Raw genomic sequence first — 19,887 nt, forward strand, 5'->3', positions numbered from 1 at the left:
GTTGTAAATGTTTTCCAAATTTATGTGTGAGTGAGCGTATGAGGAATGGTGCACAGTCATTTAGTCAGAAAAAAGCTATATATTGTATAAATATATAATCAATGTATCACCAAGTGCGCTTACGTCAGTTCCTTCTTTAATGACACCTGGAGCTCTCTTTGAAATTCATCTGTATCAATCAAAAAGATAAAGACATACGGTCCATGTAAAAAGTAAATATATCAAGGATAAATATCCAACAGGGAAAGCCAAAAAACTCGACGATTCTTCCGAGTGTTTGTTGGTGTAATGAAAATTGCTTTATATCACATAATATGCTCTGAGATAGGAAGTGTACTTTTCAAATCGAGAAATCATATAAATTGTCATTGCCAAATCAGCAGCTGGGTGAAAATATATGCTTATATCTTAAAAATAGCTTTAGTCAAAATCAAACGTCAAGGGCCAGCCTTACATGATCAGACTTAACATGAAATATTTGTAAATTTAAATAAGAAAAACTTCACCATAACGAGACAAGCCTGTGTATTTCTTTATACTTCACGTGACAAAACTATTCACCACGATTGGTCATTGATAGGTACTGCATTTTTTGCGCTTCATATAACCATAACCTTAATCAATGTTTACAAAACAACGTAATACTAATCGATCTTTACATTTCACGACGGATGTGTTTTCGGTTAAGTAGTGTCTTTCTTGGTAGGTTTGATTTAGTTTAAAGATATCGTTGCAAGAAAAACAAATCTATAACTCGGTTTTAACAGTAAGGCTTATTTTCATCATACCTTTCGTGCAGTAGAAACAGGACAAAATGAACAAAAGGAAAGGTCCGAAAGGTGTCACAGCCGTGCCCGCAAAGAAACATTTAAAGAAACAAGATGGACCACAAAGCAGGTGAGAAATGTTTATCATTTTAACCTACCGTATACTATATTTATGTATTCCATTTATGAAACGTTCTTTTCTCAATGCATTATGTAAAGCTGACAAAACAAAAATATTGACAAATTTTAAGATTGAGAATAGCTGTTGGGACTTTTCTAAATATGATGTTTGTATAATAATTAAACGCTAATTAAGAAACTAAGCTTAAAATATCTTAAAGAAATGGCCACGCATCTTTATGTCAAAGACATAGAAGATGAAAAAGCACATTTATATGTTAGTCAACAGTTATAAAATGTAAAAACAAAACTGTTCATCACCTTTTAGGCACTCGTGTATATATATATAACATGTCCAGCTTTCTACTGCGTTATTCACGCAGTAAAATGTGATTCATTAAAATCATTAAAAAATTTGTTATTTACGCTTTTATAGGCTTTGCTGCCGTTTGTTTTTTTTTTTTTAAATTCTAAAGCCGTGATGTATATCTAAATGTATCCTCTTAAGTCCGAACACAAACATGTTGCATCAGGTTTTATGTTACTGTTAAACAGCTACTGAAGAGGTCAAAAATAGTACTGATAAAAAGATATAATCAGCTATGAGAAACAGAACAAAAATTCCATTTCCATTCGAAGAAAAGGAGTTAATAATTTTACAGAATTCAACAAAAATAAAAATTAGATCGCATTTAAAAATGTACTCAGTAAAATACTGAAAAAAGGGTGACAGATTTGAATGCCTTCAGTAGCATGACTTTGTGTACAATGTGTATACGTGACATTGGCACATAAAAGAATAGTTGACTATCTCTGAAAAAAAAGGTTCAGGTAAAAGTATGGTCTTGTTGATGATTATAAAAGGGTCTAAAATGCTGTTATTCTCTCGAATCCCTGTTTTTGTACTTGACAAGCATACTAAAACCCTGAAACAAATATCCACGTTTTTACATGCGTCTTATTTAGCGAATAAGATATGGAACAAAACAAATGGCAAAGTTGTTCCCATTTGTGAAGAAAGCACCAAATTTTGCATGAAATTACTTTAAGTGATCCCAAAACATATAAGAGGAGGAGACATGCTCTATCTGCTCTGGAACCTTCTTTTATATCAATTTAAAAAAGGGAGGTAAAATGTCTTGAAAAAAGTAGTGTTTCCTTTAAATAGAAATTCATCTGTATAGTAATGTTTCATCTTATCTAAAGATGGATAACATATTACTGACATAGACCGACAACCATTTGGTATTGACAAATATACAATGTTTGCCCAAAAATACTCCTATTTCTCAAGATACATACTAAAAAGGGACATAATCAGATATATACTGTATGTTGAATTTTAAAACTGAGTGTGAAAAGAGGTTTCTTATGAAGAAAGTATGAAAGTTTGTATTTGTATTCGGACATTTCTTTAGCCATGAACTGGTACCTGGATAAAGCCATGAATTGTTCACAAATCCAGCTTGATGGCTAACTCTTATTAAAAAATAGATACCTCGTGCGGGGTTTCGAACATACAAAGATACGAGCGGATACAAGCTACAGGCCATATCTCAAAGGTATACCAGATCCAAATTTTGCATTTGAAATTATGAACAATTACCCAACAAATCTATTGTGCATGCAAGTTTCTAAGGCAACGACCGAGTGTTCGTTCACTACAAACATACCATCATGACACTATGCATGTCCATTGAAACCCGTTGTACTCAATTTGGGCATGTCGGAAAATTTGTTTGCACAAAAACATGACACCCGTCTCACTCTGCTGTTCAAGTTTCAAATGAAATGTGTTTTATTAGTTAATCGAGAGAGCAGCAGGAGAACAAAAATGAGATCAGCCGATCGAGTAAGAAAAAGGTCACACTTGCCGTGATATTGAAGATTTTTAGTGGTTGCAATTCAAGTAAATCTATCTATCTATATCCAAATTTGGATACCGAAATACCATTTAGTAATTTACGCAGTTTTAATTTGCGTTTGCCAATGTTAGATGTTGTTTATGTTACCTAGAAAAAAAGTTACATTTCGCTTGAGAAAACTTGAAATATTTGCAATTTGTGAGCAGATGCATTTATCAAAAATCTGTCAAAATGTGGGTGCAGATGTCATGCATTAAATTAAACATCATTGAAAAAGATTTCAAAAACGATAACAACAAAAAAAACTAGTATATCCTTAATGTGTGAATTTTGCCTATGCAACGAAAGGATATTAGGATATTAAATAAGCAAAGTATACTCGGTTTGACTGAAATAATCAAATTTGAAACACCATTAAGAAAACGAGCACAAAATGATCAAAATGATCAGCTCTACGAGGTTTGTAAACTACATCCACATAAAAATTATGTTTTGCTATACGTTGATGAACTCTTGAATCCGTTTCTTGAAAATCTCGTTCTAGTGTGTACTTTATCAACTCTATTGAAATGCCTTTGGTAAATTATTTGGAGCCTAAAAATAATGGCATGCTTTTGCCCTTAGACATATGCTTAAACATTCATATTATATGAAATAATCTAGCATAAAACTGTTTTATGGCAGTATTCAAAGGGTGTGTTTCAGCAGGAGAGTAAAGAGAGTTCAACTTATGATCTACGGTTAACTCTAGTAACTACTTAATACACCTTCCTCACATAATTAAGGTAGCATGTTCACTTCGTATTTTGGCCCCGTCAATATTTGTTATAAATAGAACTTCGTGATTTTGGATGTCTGTAAATTAAGGTGAGAGATAATGATCATTAATTCTTTAGAAAATTTATACAGCCGATACATATAAAATTCTGATGTCAGTTGGAAAACTAACTGCTGGTAGCTTTGTATGATCAATGAGACACCTTTTCGCGGAAAAATTCAAATCACGGAAGGGTTCTGTGCTTGTTGATTGATACTCAGGAACATTTTCGCTATTTTGTGAAAAAAACGAGCTGGATGGGCCCCCATTCCGTTTATATCCTGACGTTCAGTAAGGGCTATTAAATTGAGAAATGCAATAAAATTGGGCATTGTTCTTGCAGCGGGATCATTGCAGGCTGTTCAAAAAGTGCAAAATTGATGATTTTGGCATGCTATTTTTCATGGATGGTGTAAACCTTTCGTTTTGATAACTTTCTTTATTCTTGTATGAGAATCCTGATCTTGCCATTAATTAAAAGCACAAAACATGCACGCAATTTATAAAATGGCCACCCTGATTCTGCTCATAAGGGAAGTGCAGGTAAGACCGCCCGTGCCCAAAATTTTCGCATCTAAGTGTACCCTGCTACCTTAAACTAAGAGCTGAATTCTACCAACTCTACTGTAAGGCATGGTTGACTGGTTTCCGGTTTTTAATTGCTGTGCAGGTTGAGCAGGTCAAAAGTAGTTTTACTTAATGCTGTGATTGGTCAGTTAGTTTGTAGAAGGAAATAGAAGCCTAACATTCCCTAGAGTGTTCAGCGGAAGTGAAGCTGAGGTGTGTGTAACAAGGAGATGAAAACCTTTTAACATATATGTGTATATCTATGTATGTATGTATGTACCATGGCAAAGGAAATGAACGCATATCGATATGCATATCTTTTGCATTTAATTAATCTTTTGGTGTACTTTAAGCTAGAATATCTTTAATGCTGAAGACTTTGGCACCAACAAATCCCTCGAAATTCTATAAATTTCATTATACCAAAAAACATGCGTCATTCCGGCTAACAAATGTTGCAAATTCACACACCTGTTCTTACAACTGCAATATGAAAACGCTTTAGACTGTTTGTCTACGGTTCAAGAAAATGATATGTACCAATGCAGCAGCTATAGGTGCGCTTCGATGCAGTAAATACGAATTTCACGACTGTTCTTGTAAAATGAATAGGTATAAAAATGCATAAATGTCGGTTTTCTGTTTACGTGAATCGTCTGCATACACGTAAAGCACTATTTGCACAATATAAATCTGCATGTCAGCATTATATACAACTTAAACCGGTCAAGGTAAATGTGCATATTTGCACCGTGTCCTATTCATATCGCATGGGAGTGTGAACTACAAATGAATATAAAAGAATATAGAATTATAACAATTACAGCGTCTAGGTATAAGCTTAGTTTAACACGGGTTATTAACAGTATTCATTTTGGAAGCATTTACAACATTTTTCGTGAGATAGCAATCCAAACAGGTATTGTCTTGTCAAGAAGGTCTGCTCCAAGGTGGCCGTATATAACATCTTGCTATTCATGCGAAAGTGCATCTGAAATCTAATACTCTACGTAGGCTGTTTGCAATGCGTGTAAGGACAAATTAAATACGCACACAAGTGAAGGATCTATTTTCTCATGATATAGACATTGTAGCCTTAAGAAAGTAAAATACAGTATCTGCATACAGGTATTGATACTATACCAGACTTTGTCCTTGATTTTTTTGTACAAAAGTTAATAAATAAGGTATTTTGACAATATTTTGAAACCCAGGGTTTTGCACAGAGATGGCTGATAAGGACTTCCTATTCATTCGAAGGAGCATACTGTAATGTAATACACTACGTAGGCCGTTTGCTATAAGGCAAGTAGATAATAACAATAGTACAGGAGAAAATTACTCAAAAGATATGGACCTTCAAATAACATTTTCGTCTGAATAAGCAAAAATGTGAGTTACGAGTATTTTTATCAGAGATATTAATACGCGACTTTTAACCTTGTTATTCAACTGGAGCTCAACATTGTTTTACCAATATATATTTGAAACTGCTAAAAGTACAATTATAATTGCATATCAGAATGTCAATATCAAATATTGCAATCACAAAATCATTATTGACCTAGCACTATTTCTAAAGTGCACATAGATTGCACACTTATTACTCAAGCCAATTCCATTAGGGAAATATTCACGAATTGAACTCTTCACAAAAATACGCTGACCTGAATTTAAAACGTAACCTACAAATATTGCAAATACTTCACCCATGCAATTTTTATCAAAATATTGTATGTTCATTTATGGTCTTGAATTTTGTTCAGCCTCTTCGAGTGCATCTTAACTAGATTTTACAAGGAGTTTGCTTTCATAAAGTGCACTATAGCCTCTGTTCGTGGGCCTCGATAGTTGCACACTTTATGTTATTTATACGAGATATCGGTATGTTGATACTTGTGTGACCAAATCCTGCAACAGTAAGTTTAAATCGAACTTAGTTGATGTTACGGTGATGTCGAAAAAAAATAAACAATATAATCTTCTCAAAGGCTCAAATTGCTCCTCTTAATTTACAATTTATTATTGTTCTTTATTTAGCTAACTTCATTAACACAAAGGCCTATTAAATAGAGTTAGATACCTGGGGTTTTATCATTTTTTTTAAATTTTGTAATAATCCCCCACTATAATTTCAAAGTATTTAAACAGTTGAATATTCCTTTTGATTTCAATAGAACGTCTAGTTCTAAATTTGCATTTGATAGAGTATGGTCTATTTCAACAGTCTGAATCAAATGTTCTAAAACGGTGTGAACCTTCGGTATTCATTTATTTCGAATCTATCTAGTTGCTAAACCAAGATAAGCAATGGGAGGTAATAATAATTTAAACACACTTGCATTTCTAATGAATTTTGGCTAAATACATAATTGTCAATACATACAATACAAAAGTTCATATATTCCTATCAACGCCAGTGTGGTGAATCACGTGACCTTGAATGGTGGTGGGCCGACATTTCTCCCGCTTCGGCAGAAAAATCAAGGTATTAGATAAGGTATTTAGATAATGTTAAATAGCCTAACATATGCCCCTTACCATCCGATTTTCTCCGGTGACTGTAATGTCCTCTACTGGTTTCCCAGTAGTTTCCGGACCCAAGTAGTTTTCCGGACCTTTTACATTTCGTGCTGTATAGACTTTACGCCGTCGTAAAGCATCTGGGTAACAATATCATATCATCTAGACCTTTGTTGCCTTTACATAGCAACGAAAACCTAGCATTACCAAACTCATTTACTATTTGAATATCCCGGTTGTTTTAACTTACTTCGATGTAATTTTATACAAGAAATTGTCACCTGCATGGGAATTCCAGTTACAGTGCGCATGCGCAGAAATTGAGGCCCCTTGAAGGTAAACATCAGTCAATTGATGCTCCCATTTACAGACGATACAGTAAAACTTTCCGATAGTAATAAAATAAAACAATGAAAGTCAGAAAAATTCGACCTATTCACTATACTACGGCATTAAATTATCGATTAAAAATAGGAACCAAAATAGACAGGCCGGATTTACCTACGATAGTATCATACCGTCTATCAATCAAATGTTTAGCAGCAGTGTCCATGCCCGAGTGGTCAGGGCGTTAGACTACCAATTTTGAGACCGGTCTTGTTTGTTTGTTTTTTTAATTTGTTAATCATATTAAAAGTTCTTAATTTCTTTTTTGTAATATTACCACTCCGCTAAATACGTCCCGTCATTTTGAGCGCGACGCTGCAAACGTCATTCAAACGTAATTAGACGTAACTGTAATGAGCGTATTTTAATCTAGTATTTGTTAAATTCTTGAAATATTCTTTTCAAATCATCATCACGCCTAGAAAGGTTATAACTTTTACAATGAAAGCTAGGTCCGGAAAACTACTCGGACTAACTGATATATTAATGGAATTAATTGCCCCGTTTGAGGCCTCATCTACATTTGTGTTATGAACGCAAGTGTAATACGAATTCTGCATGGTGTTAACGAAGAACCTATTTTTTTTTTCTGTGAAATTTTTATGTTTCTACTATGTTTTGTTTGAAAGTTACTGTCAAAAAATAGCGATTTCGATCCGGAAACTACTGGGAAACCAGTATGTATTGATACTTTCTGAGAACTTGAATACGTTTGTCATTTTGGAAAGGCAGTTTTCACGGAGCTCTAGTATTTATTACAGAAAATAAATATTTTAAAACATTTAAGACAATAAATGACAGTGCAAGGACACAAATATTTGACTATACAGTAAGAACATTTGTTTATAACGTTTTCAGTTTTAACACAAAAAGGCTTTAAAACATAATTACTGACAAACATTATGTTACGGAAACACATGAGAATTTGCTGTTTTTACTACTTTTTACGATGAAAATTGAAAAGCGTTTGTCACGCTTTTACTCCAGGTAAACTGTCTCGATTATAAATATCTATATTTAGAAATTTAGAAGTCATTATTCACTACTTCAGCTATAGCGCTATTGGTTACGACGACGGCAAAATGTCTTTATTGCCGTGGCGGTCCGGGGTTCGATTCCCGACGCGGTCATCTTTTTTTCTTGATTTGGAACTTTTAAAATATTTTAGAAACAAAAATTCATATTCTAATGTTCATAATATGACCAAACTTCAATTTGAAAGAAAGATTATTTTTAGCCAAATCTGGAGGCATGCTGCTTTAATACTTTTCCAAGTTAGGAACAAAATAAATGGTTTTGTCCCAAATTATAACTTAACGTTTCACAAAGAAAAATCAAAGAAAAAGCTGAAAAATAATTGTAGTGAAATGTTTGTATTGCCTGAAGTTTTAAAACTAAAAATGGCCTTATTTCAATGGTATCAATATGAATATGAAAAGCAAGAGGGTCATTGACCCTAAAGCTCTCACCTGTGTAAAAGGCTTCAGGTGTGTTTGTATGATGTAATGGTACAAGTAAAATGTTAGGTTTATGTAAATATCAAGGCTCTAGAAATTATGGATTCAGAGAAGAAGATACTCAAATTTTCTTTTATATTAGCCTACATTATAAACGGGTCACACATGGGCATGACCATTTTTAAACCTAGGGCAATAATATTAATGGTAGACAGTTGAACCCTGATATCACACGCCAAATATCAAGGCTCTAGCTATTATGGATTCAGAAAAGAAGTTTTATATATATAAGCCTATAGTAAGTAAAAGTCACACACACGGACGTAACCATTTTTGACCCAGGGTAATAATTTGAGCAATAATGGTGGAGAGGCAAACCCTGATATCATGTGCCAAATACCAAAGCTTTAGTTATTATGGCTTCAGAGAAGAAGATTTTCAAAGTTTCTTATACATAAGCCTATAGTATATACATGTCACACCCAGGGGCGTGGCAATTTTTGACCATAGGGCAATAATTTTAACAAATATGGTAGAGAGTCAGACTCTAATATCACAAGCCTAATATCAAGGCTCTAGCTATTATCGCTTCAGAGAAGAAGACTTGCTGAAAACCTATTTTTAACCATAGTGACACATATGTTCAATGAACCGGAACCATTAAACAACTTTGAAAGAGGACTACCCAGAGATCATTTATATAAAGTTTCATCAAAATCTATTCAGTGATTTTGGAGGAGATGTCGTTTAAAGAAATTGTTGTCGACGGGCGGACGGACGCACGCACGCACGATAGACGACAGAGTGATCACAATAGCTCATCATGAGCACTTCGTGTTTAGATCAGCTAATAATGATATAAATAATGTACGTTTGCTTATTTACTTCTTTCGAAAACCCAAATAATGCTGTGTTCGTTTTTTGTCTATCGGCCAAGTCAATAAATAAAACAGGTAGTGACACAGAAATACTACTATGTACAAAGGGGAAAAAAGGGTCGTTTTAATATGTAAGTGTTACGCATCATATAAGTTTGGTTAAGATGCATTAGTGGACAACGCTGTTCTTCCTCCTGGAAAACTTCCCATAAATGTTTATGTACGTGTAATGTATAAACAACATTGGTGTAATAATATCCAAGACGGCCCTTTCCACGAGATTGTACGCGCAACCTGACGTGAATCGTGAAAAGCGTTTACAAAATGGCGTCGTTCGAAAAATAACTTTCAAAATTTGACGCCAAAAATTCAAAGATAACATTACACTAGTTGTTCTGATGTTAAAGATCAGAATTGAATCGACTTGACTGTATGATTTTTCAATGGATTTAACGATATTTTACACAAAAACCAGGAACTGTATTTTCATCGGACGGCAAATTACAATTGAACGTGGACAGTTATTTTGATTTTCTGATAGTTACGGAAAAAAACACTTATTTTTGTAGCAAGCTACCGTAAAAATGTAAATATAAGAATTGAGTGCTATTTTTTGTGCGTTTATACGGGTATAAATCACATTGGGCCTTCTTGCAAATCATACAATAATCACTACCGTATGAACGCACAAAAACAACATTTAATTCTTAAATATTGCTATTTTGTTTGGAAAAACAGGACAGAAAAGTTAAATTTTAAACAGCTCCAGTGAAAATGTAAGAGGTATCTCAGCGCTCAGTAAGCATAAAAATGTAAATAATCTGATGTAAAGTTTCGAACAAATCCATTTCTTGACTAAAATCTGATTAAACGTCTTTAAAACCTATTTAAGTTATTACATTTCATTATAGTGAAAGAGGAATTCAACAGGACGACAATTACAAGGATTTCATGGGATGGGTCACCGACGGCGGGCTCAGACATGCGTATGCGATGTACCATGACACAGGAGTAAACCTTTACCGGAAGAAAGTGGATAAAGATCATCAACGTCACGTGATAATTGTTGGCGCGGGAATGGCAGGCCTGTCTGCAGCGTATGAATTGGCTCAAATTGGTCACAAGGTAACGAGATGATCTTCAAATCTTGAGTCTTATATCATTTGGAACGTTTACTTATACTCGTACATGTATTTAGGTATACACGTTATAATATATTTCAATTACAATACGCATTCACATGTCCATGCAGTTTAAAAGCAAACTTTGTCAAAAGAGTGATTGACAATAAAACGACAAATATGGAATTGGTCATAAACATGTATGGTACAGAGGTCAACATCGTTTACATGTCTTCAGTACGTAGTAATAAATCCGGCAATTTATTTATTGTTTCCTTCTTGGATAAACGTAAAGAGTGTCTCCTTTCTATATTAGCCGGTCTATATGACAGTGTAATTAAATAATCAGAGTTAATGTGAATTTACGATAGAAAAAAAAGAGAGCCTGTTTATGGACGGTAGTGGTAATGCAAGCTACCGTTCATGTGCCCTCAAACCCCAGGTTGAACAGACCTCAACATTTATACATGTTACAAATAAAAAATAGAATTGAGAGACATCCACAGATGTATTCATACGGCGGTGTACATGGAATCTTCAATGACACACAGAGTGCAATTCCATGAAAAGCGGGCGTACAGTCCCTATTTACAATAATGGGTTTGCCCTAAACGAGAAAACAACGGACGGAACTAAACAAGCGGGGATATTGGGTCAGAAACAGCCCAAAAGCAGGCACCATATCCAAGAGGTGATTAAACAATACCCAAGGCTAATACAACAATGGTAGTAAAAAACACTGGTGTATCTACAAGTATAACGTAAGAATTGTCTTTTAGAGAAACAATATGTCATTCCCTTGAGAAAGACAATAAATATGAAAAACTGAAACTGTACATACACTAGAGATCCATCAAATAAAGTGGTTGTACACTTTCCAAATGGTCAATAATCTTTTTGTGTTCACAGGTAACAATACTAGAGGTACAGTCCCGTGTTGGAGGTCGCGTGAAGACAATTAGAGAAGGTTTTACTGAAGGTCTTCATTCTGAAGGTAGTCTCTACAAATATAATCTGTCAATTACTTTAGTCTGAAATTGTTAATGTTTTATATGATAAAGCCCTTATTGATGACCTATTAGCAAACTCTTAAATTGCGAATAGACTACAATTACAAGGTGAGCACGTCTCTTTCCGCCAGATGTACCATATCATAAAGAACATTGCCACGAAACTACATGATGAGACCAGCTTCCAGAAAGACGACATTTTCACCTAATAACAAAGCTTTAATCCATGAATTATTGATGTATGGCCTGTGCCGGGATGGTTTTTGTAATAGTTAATGTCTGCATCCTAAACTCAAACCTGCCTCTTCTAGTTTCAAAAAATTGATATTAAACGTCAAGTGTTGTCGTTAAAATGTCTATCGCTCATGTTGAAATCCCATTTAGTCATTGTACTATTATTGCACATTGACCTATAATTAGATTATGTTTATATCACTAAATTGTATTGCTAATGCTCAAGTTGATAAGCCTTTATATATTCAAAACCACAGCTGGGGCGATGCGACTTCCTCCGAATCATTACCTGACTTGGCACTACCTAAATTTGTTCGATGTAGAGACAGTACCTTTCCAGAATTACAACGAAAATGGATACCTATGCTTGTATGGAGAAAAGATAAGGATGCATGGTAAGTTTCGAGGGTTTCACGGAAAACTGTTGTTATTTAGCTTTTTGAATTCAATGAAGTACCACAGTTATCCGATCAGCTCCCTGTATATTTTACTAACAGGATGAAAATTGTCTACGCCAAAAGTTAAGATATTTTTCCTTGTGTACATTTTATTTTTATTCCTAAGATTAGCTTTGAAAAGTTACGGGAGATCTCAAAGAGGTGGTCATAGTTCTTGTTTAATTTAAAGTCACACCGACATAATGTAGGTCACACAGCAAATTTTCCAGTTTTTGATGGTTAAGGAAGACCCCTTGTGTCAGTCCGGGCATTAGTTCGGGCACGAGCTTGCACATGTTTGGAACCACCAACCTTCCATAAGCTATAATGGTTTCCTCACATGAAGAATTCTAAATTCCGACATCAGTTCAACGAACAAACAAAGGAACACACACACATACACAAAGCCTACACAAGAGGACAAAACGAACAAACAAAGGAACACAGTGGGGCACCGCCTTGGAATGGTCAGTGGCAAAAACACCACTGGGGAGCTTAAACCGGCTTATGGTGCGCACCCAACCTCACTCTTACCCCCACCATGTTCCAAAGACATGGGACAGTGTAAATAAAAGTAATCCCAACACGTACCCCGACATCGTAATTTCATAGGCCAGCGGATGATCTATGTTGTTTCCTGGGACATTGCTTCAAAGTATATGTCGTAATGACCTCGAGACAAATATCAATACACGAGCCCTTTCATTAGAGGGGTCAGAATGTCAACAGTTTAGTCTACAGTTGCGTGTATGACCTTGAAAAGAATGAGTTAGATTTTACGGCGAGTCGACACAAAAAGGCCGTATATCGCCAAAAACAAATGTTAAGAAAACGTTAATTGTAAAGCATCTTTAAAAACAATGTAAAATGTGTAAACATATATAGGGTTATAAAGTAAATTGTAATGCATGTCTAGTGTATGACCGTGAAAGTTCATTGGATGATTGTTTATGGTTTGTAGATAAAACATATCGTTTTCAGGTTGAAAGTCAAATCACAGGACCTTCAGGCTGATAACGGTTTCTTATAAATAACATTTACTGGAGAACACTCCCTCGGGTCACTGAAAACCCTAATAATTATATGGTCTATAGGCAAAAGTCAAAGCCACATAGTACTTGATACGGATTTACGTCTGCATCTATTAAGTTATCATAGTGGTCATATGTGTTTTGCAAACAATAATTGTTACCTTTGAATTAAAGATATCACAATCTTCAAATTTTAAAGGTGTAATACAAAAGTAATGTAACTTCATTTCAGATTGGAAGAAAAACAACAAAATGTATAGTGACAAATTCTGGCCAGGCTGGGACGATAATCTAACTGAGGAGGACAAAGCAAAATATAAGATTGATGGAATACGTAAGTGATCCATGAAATTCTTTTTTTTTTTTTGCGTTAAATGTCATTTCCCACAATATTTTGTTTTGTTTTGAATGGCTTTAGTTGGCTTCTCTTGAATTATATATGAAAACATTCGCCTAGTCCGGAGATCGAACTCGCCACCTTTCTATTTTAGTAATAAGAGCTAAAAGGGCAATATATCATTGACTGGGATTTATCAGTTTTGTGAATAAAGCATACTAAATACTTCAAGAATGAGAAAAAACATAGTGCTAAATGTCCTATGACGTGCAAACACTTCTGGCGAGAGGGCTGGACTTACATAATGATAATACGTTAGTCTTTCATTTCTATTCTATTTTATTCCTAAACCAGTACAAAGAAGAAACATAAATGACATATTAATGACTTTCAGTTAAATACTACGATGCAACAATGAAACCGATTAAAGATGAACTAGGACCCTCTCCATCAGAGAAGAAATGGCATGATTGGCTGCATAAATGGAGTAAGCTTTCGACAGAAGATTTCTTAAGAGGGTTATGTGCCGATGAAATGAAGTGTTCTCCGCTTACTCCATGGACAGAGCAAGCCATTGAATGCTTCAAGGTATTATATGCGAAATAACTACATTACTGCTAATCAAAAGAAATGATAAGAGAATATCCGTCAAAAATTAACGAATATACGAAGTTTACCTGAAGCATAATATGTGTCAGTTAGAATTGTAAATGCAAATCGGGTACGATGTATATGAATTTATAGCCGGTGCTAGGCGTACGTGAGGTGTGTTGCAAGTTTTATAACCTCTAATGAACAGAATCAATCAATCCGAGTTTGCTATTATGTTGCCTAGTTGCTTTCCATGCTTCCAAGTATCTTTTCACAAATACAAATGTAAATTTGTGTGTAGTTACGTTGTGAAAATTGCCAGATTAATTTCCAACAATTTTGCCCCCAAATAATCAAATCTGTTTGAAGATACTTTTGAACAGCACAACCAAAAAAAACAAGAAAAGCACATCCCCGGTTTGAGACAGTAAGTTCATGTCAAATTGAAGATTACTTGAGAAAGCCAAACATTGTGCCTTTTTGCTGTTAACTTACTTATTAAACTATTACCGTCGTAGCTTAGCGGTTCAGATTGCTAATGTTCTTTCACATCCCCCGATGGATTCTACCAAAGTGTCATCCGCGCTTAAGTTAGGCTCAGAGAGTCACCTGATATCTTCTTCTATCACCAAAGCATGACCTAAAATTGTGTTGGTGTCTCTTAAAATCCAACAAATCAATCTCCTTCCACTCAATTTGAAACGAACATTATAAATGTCAAACGTAATGCTTATTTAATCATTCTGTTTTAGTAATCATTATTTTTATATTCCAATAACAGGTTTCTACATATACACCAACACTTGGGACGGACATAGCAACACATCTTTGAGAGGATCTTGGAAAATGGTGGCAAGATCCTCTCAAAACACCTAAGCTTGGAATGGACACCCTGCCGAAAGCGTTCACTAAAAAGAATGAAAATGGCTGGAACCCGTCTGTCGATCTCTCGAAACACATCAAGTTTGGAATCATGGTAACAAAGGTGGAAAACGTTGAACATGTTAAGGACAAGAAAGCCAAGATGGTCAAGGTTACTGGAGAAAGCACAAGTACGGGACACAAGGAAACATTTGAAGGTGATGCCGTTATTCTGACATTACCGCTACAAATCCTGCGACAGCTCGATATACCGTTCAGCATTGAAAAACAAAAAGCCATTTCGCAAATTTCGTATGCTGCCTCTACAAAGATAATGCTGCAATGCAAGAAAAGATTCTGGCAGAAAGACGTAGGTCATGGAGGTTTCAGCAAAACTGACATGATGATCGGACAGTTACATTACCCGGATTACGACAGCTCCGGAATTGGAGACAACGAAAGAGGAGTGCTGATGGTATATACTTGGCAAGACAATGCGTTGACGTATGGTTCACAACCGAAAGATCTTGCTATTCGCAGTGCCGTACATGACATAAGCAAGATCCATCCCGAAATAAAGCACGAATTTGAGGTTGGAACCGTTCAGGCATGGTATAGCGATCCCACATCCCAAGGTGCTTTCGCGAATTTAAAGCCCTATGAGTACATAAATCATATGAATAGCCTGACAAAACCGACAGAAACCGTATACTTAGCTGGAGAGGCACTGTCCTGGTCAAATGGTTGGATTCAGGGAGCTATATTCTCCGGGCTAATGCAAGCCTACTGTTTCCAGTCGCATCAAGAGGACAAAGAAATTGTCACGCCTGTATATCTAATGCTTGGAAAGAAATAGATGACTCATTAGCAGACAATCAGACTTTAGTTTCATTATGATATATATTAAGTTATGCCATTCTGCTTTGAAATACTTATGACCCCGACTACAAACTCTACCTACAGTTGTAAGCTTTAATGTATTGGATCTGTATTAGTGTACCTACTTTTGAAGAGTATTCTATACTCAATAAGCCTACTTTAACTTACATTGTTTTCCGTATTTTCCTTTTCTTCTAGCACGTTTTTTTTACTTTTATCGAGACTTATTATTGATTTGTTGTACAAAAGTGATTTGTTTTCATTTGATAAGTGATTTCTTGTTGTTAAAAGTTAATATTCCTCTGAAATAGATTGGGGCAGAGTTAGAAATCTTTGAAAATACTGAGTTATATGCAGAAAAAGTTCTCTATTTTGCCTTTACTCTATAGATTACATATTGTGGAAAAATGTAGCTAGGTTTAACCTCTGCCAAGCTTAATTTTGAACGAAATCTTTTTACTTGAGACATTCTTGAAAAAGAAAGAAATGGACACAGTTGTATTTTGTGTTTTATAATTGTTTACCAATAGTTTGACGTTTCTTTTATCAAACTTAATGTTTAATTAATTCTCTGCAAGCGTTTTGGAGAGTGGTCATTACTTTACAATTTGCCTGTACTTGAGCTTGAGGAAATATTGTAAATTATACAAAATTTATAAAAGAAGCCGACACAGTAAAAGTTGTTTAAAATTGCAACACAGTGCGAAACAAGAATTATGCCAAGCGAATGCCAATTTTTAACATTTCTATTAGGGGTCTAATACCTTAAGTCCAATTTCGATTATCTCGAAGTACAACGTTCGTACCTCTCGAATGAGAGCTACAGAGATTCAATATATGTGTATCTATAGAAATGCAAATCGCGTGTTTTTTGTCCGTGCATTGTAATGACAGCTTCAATAGGTTTTAATTTTCTTGTGTACATTTCTAAATGCATTAACGCGATGTAATTGGAAAAAAAAATTGTATTTAATTGATAATATTGTCAAAGGTAAAAGGTAGGAGTAAACTAGCCAATCACACGAGCCTGTCTATAATATATGCATATATTTAAAACTTTGAAAGGGCATACATTTTATGTATAACAGTCACAAACCCGCCCACTCCATAAAATTGTATCTGGAAGATAAAAGTTAGTGTTTATGCTAGGGCATCGGAAAAGATGAAACAACCTACTGACTGAAAATATATCAGGTCTACTTTGAAAGTCCTAATATTTGAATGAAAAGAACAATTATTTTTCAAGCACATTTGCCATTCAAGCTTGTGCACAAGCGTGTATGAAATAGTATTTTTTGTTGCATAATAAAAAAACCTTGTTCTTCTTTTGAGATAACATAAACTAGATGCTTGCATTTTATACTCATAAATGACAATCTTGTGCTGTATTCTGGTTCTGGGAAAGGCTTTTTAGGGTGTGCTTTTTTTCTGTCTGACTTTATTTTTTCTTCGCGTGTTTTCTTTATTTAATGTAGGGGTTTGGGGATTATGTAAATATAAAGCTACTTTATTTGACTGTTGGCTAGACATGTCTAGTTCCGAATACACTTGTACACGAGAAGGTGTTACGACACTGCATCAAGCCCGCTCGCTTAAATCAATAGGGAGGGCCCAGAGCTACAAATCACGAGGTCATCAGTCCGATCCCCGGACGGGGCGTATATGGTCCCCGTGATGATTTGATAAAAGACAATGTGTCCAAAATTATTCGCCCTCCACTTTAGGTTATGTGGTAAAGTTGGCAGTTACTTGCGGAACAGATTTGTACTGGTACAGAATTCAGCAACACTGGTTAAGTTAACTGCCTGCCGTTACATAACTGAAATATTGCGTTAACCCCTCCCCCCCCCCCCCCCCCCCCCAACCCCCACCCAAAAAAAAAAACAGTATCATCAGTACAGAATTATTACAAAATTGCACCTTCTGCAAATTTGGAAAGTGGTAACAAAATTAGTTACAATGATTTCAGAACATTTGTTCCAAATGTATTTTAAGGTACTGTTACAAACATGCTAGAACAATCGAAGTTAAATGGAGTTAGAGGAGACAGATGCCTATTTACTACGTTTGCATGCCTTTATTTATAATCTTTTGTACGAAAATATGCTAAATGATTGATCTACGTTTTATTCTCTCTGTCACTAATCTACAGAATAGAAAAGCCGTACTGTCTGTTTAATAAGAAATCCCAATAAGTACTTGATTGCATTGCAAATTTTTTGACATTTTTATTTGTATTGGTCAGTTAATGTCGCTGAGTGTCTTTGTTCCATGAGTATATAGTAAACCGCTGTACAATTTGCTTATTGTCTTTGTATTTTGTGAAGTGTGCCTCTCTTATTAAACGCTTTGTTCTCGTGGTAAATTGAGATCCAATTTGTTATATTTAAGCAATTAGTGCGACTATATTTGTATATTAAACTTACGTTTCATCAGACATAGTAGAAATCCTGGAAATGTGTGCATATACATATATTTTCGTGATTTTGTTTTCGTTTTTGCTTAACAAACAGAATGTTATATGGGACACGTTAAACATTGGTCAAAAACAATAGAACTGATCTCCCTTTCGATTTTGTCAGACTTAAAACGGTAAAGATAATTTGTATTTCAGTTTTCTTAATCGAGGCAAATACAACAATTATTCTATGCAACATATAGGGTAAAATGGGGTAACTGGGACACTTAAAGAATCACTGTTGAATAATATTTTAGAAAGACAAAATATATACTTGATTTATTGATATTTCAGTATGCGCAACCTATATAATATATGACGAATATAAACTTTTACAAATACCTGATAACCTGTGATTAACTATAAATTAACTAAACATTGGTCAAGTGTCCCAAGTTACCCCACCCAGTTGGGGTAACTTGGGACATTTTAGTTTTATTAGAACTTATGTATATTACAGTCGCATTTATGACAAATGAAACCGTTCATGTCCACAGATCAAAAACGAATTCTAAACTGAAAATATAGCTCCGTATTAATTACAATTTATGACTGTTTTGTAAAACAAGGATGCATAAAGAAATCAATATGTTCAAGTTTTGCCTAAATTATGTCATTATTTGTTTCAATATATGCTTATTAAATAAATCGTTTAAAATAGAAAAATGTTATAAGTGTAAATTACTATGTATGAATTAAACATAAACTTGACATAATCCATTATGTACTTATATATGTGATTTTTACACTTGAAACTGATCAAAATTTTAAACAGTCTTAAAACATAGATTTTATCAAATATTAACGGGACAATTAAAATGTGTGTCTTTTTTCACAAAGAAATAAGGACATTAACTAGCTTTTTGCATACAGGAAGACTCGGGGAGGAGAGGATGAAATGTGAGGGGAATGAAGGCAGGGTTAAAGAGATCTAGACGGACACATGGGCATACGCTCTCGGAAACTATTGGCAACTGTACCTAAAATGTGTTGTCTGGCCAGTATTTGGTGTTTGCTTTAGCCTGAATATTTGACACAACGTCATCTTTTAAAGGAGTAATTAACTAAAAGAACTACTATGTTGGCTTGACTGTCAGTTGGTTCTTGCGCTTCACCTAGTATAAATACTACTTATTAATATAAGATTTGCCGACAGTTTCTTTAAACATGAAAGAAATATCAGTATTAGCCTATTAGACTATCAAAAATTCTAAACTCACCAGATTTTACGCGGAATGAGTGGGAGGGGTTCACGGAACGATCTCCCTTTAAATAAACATATGTGACTAAACAGTGACTTAGATCATGTAAACTTGGTATCGGGTAGAAAATTCAGTAGTTGCACTAGAGTTAAGGTAATATATATTATGACCATGCCTGTGAACTAGTGGTATACTTACAAAATATCAGAGTTTCGTCATTACTAGACTTTCTTTCCTATTTTCATTTCATTTGTGGAAAAAGATTAAAAGTTGACAATTTATAGTGGTTATGTCCAGTTATGTACAACATTTTATGTACTATCCATTGGAGCATATCCCCATTTT

At 34.7% G+C, this 19,887-nt stretch overlaps 2 protein-coding genes across 2 annotated transcripts; both read left to right on the forward strand.

Annotated features, from left to right (window-relative positions):
• The first annotated feature begins 601 nt into the window (after positions 1–601).
• LOC123543766 (L-amino acid oxidase-like) lies at positions 602–18,184 on the forward strand. The gene is made up of 7 exons (XM_053522352.1): positions 602–897; positions 10,293–10,506; positions 11,412–11,496; positions 12,004–12,141; positions 13,447–13,548; positions 13,946–14,139; positions 14,924–18,184. The coding sequence occupies exons 1-7, from the start codon at positions 815–817 to the stop codon at positions 14,972–14,974; spliced, it is 867 nt and encodes a 288-aa protein (XP_053378327.1). The 5' UTR covers positions 602–814; the 3' UTR covers positions 14,975–18,184.
• On the forward strand, positions 15,026–15,859 carry LOC128547798 (L-amino-acid oxidase-like). The gene has a single exon (XM_053520996.1). The coding sequence runs from the start codon at positions 15,026–15,028 to the stop codon at positions 15,857–15,859; it is 834 nt and encodes a 277-aa protein (XP_053376971.1).
• Positions 18,185–19,887: the final 1,703 nt, after the last annotated feature.

The sequence above is a fragment of the Mercenaria mercenaria genome, chromosome 13 (assembly GCF_021730395.1).
Source record: "Mercenaria mercenaria strain notata chromosome 13, MADL_Memer_1, whole genome shotgun sequence".
In the NCBI taxonomy this organism is placed as follows: Eukaryota; Metazoa; Mollusca; class Bivalvia; order Venerida; family Veneridae; genus Mercenaria; species Mercenaria mercenaria.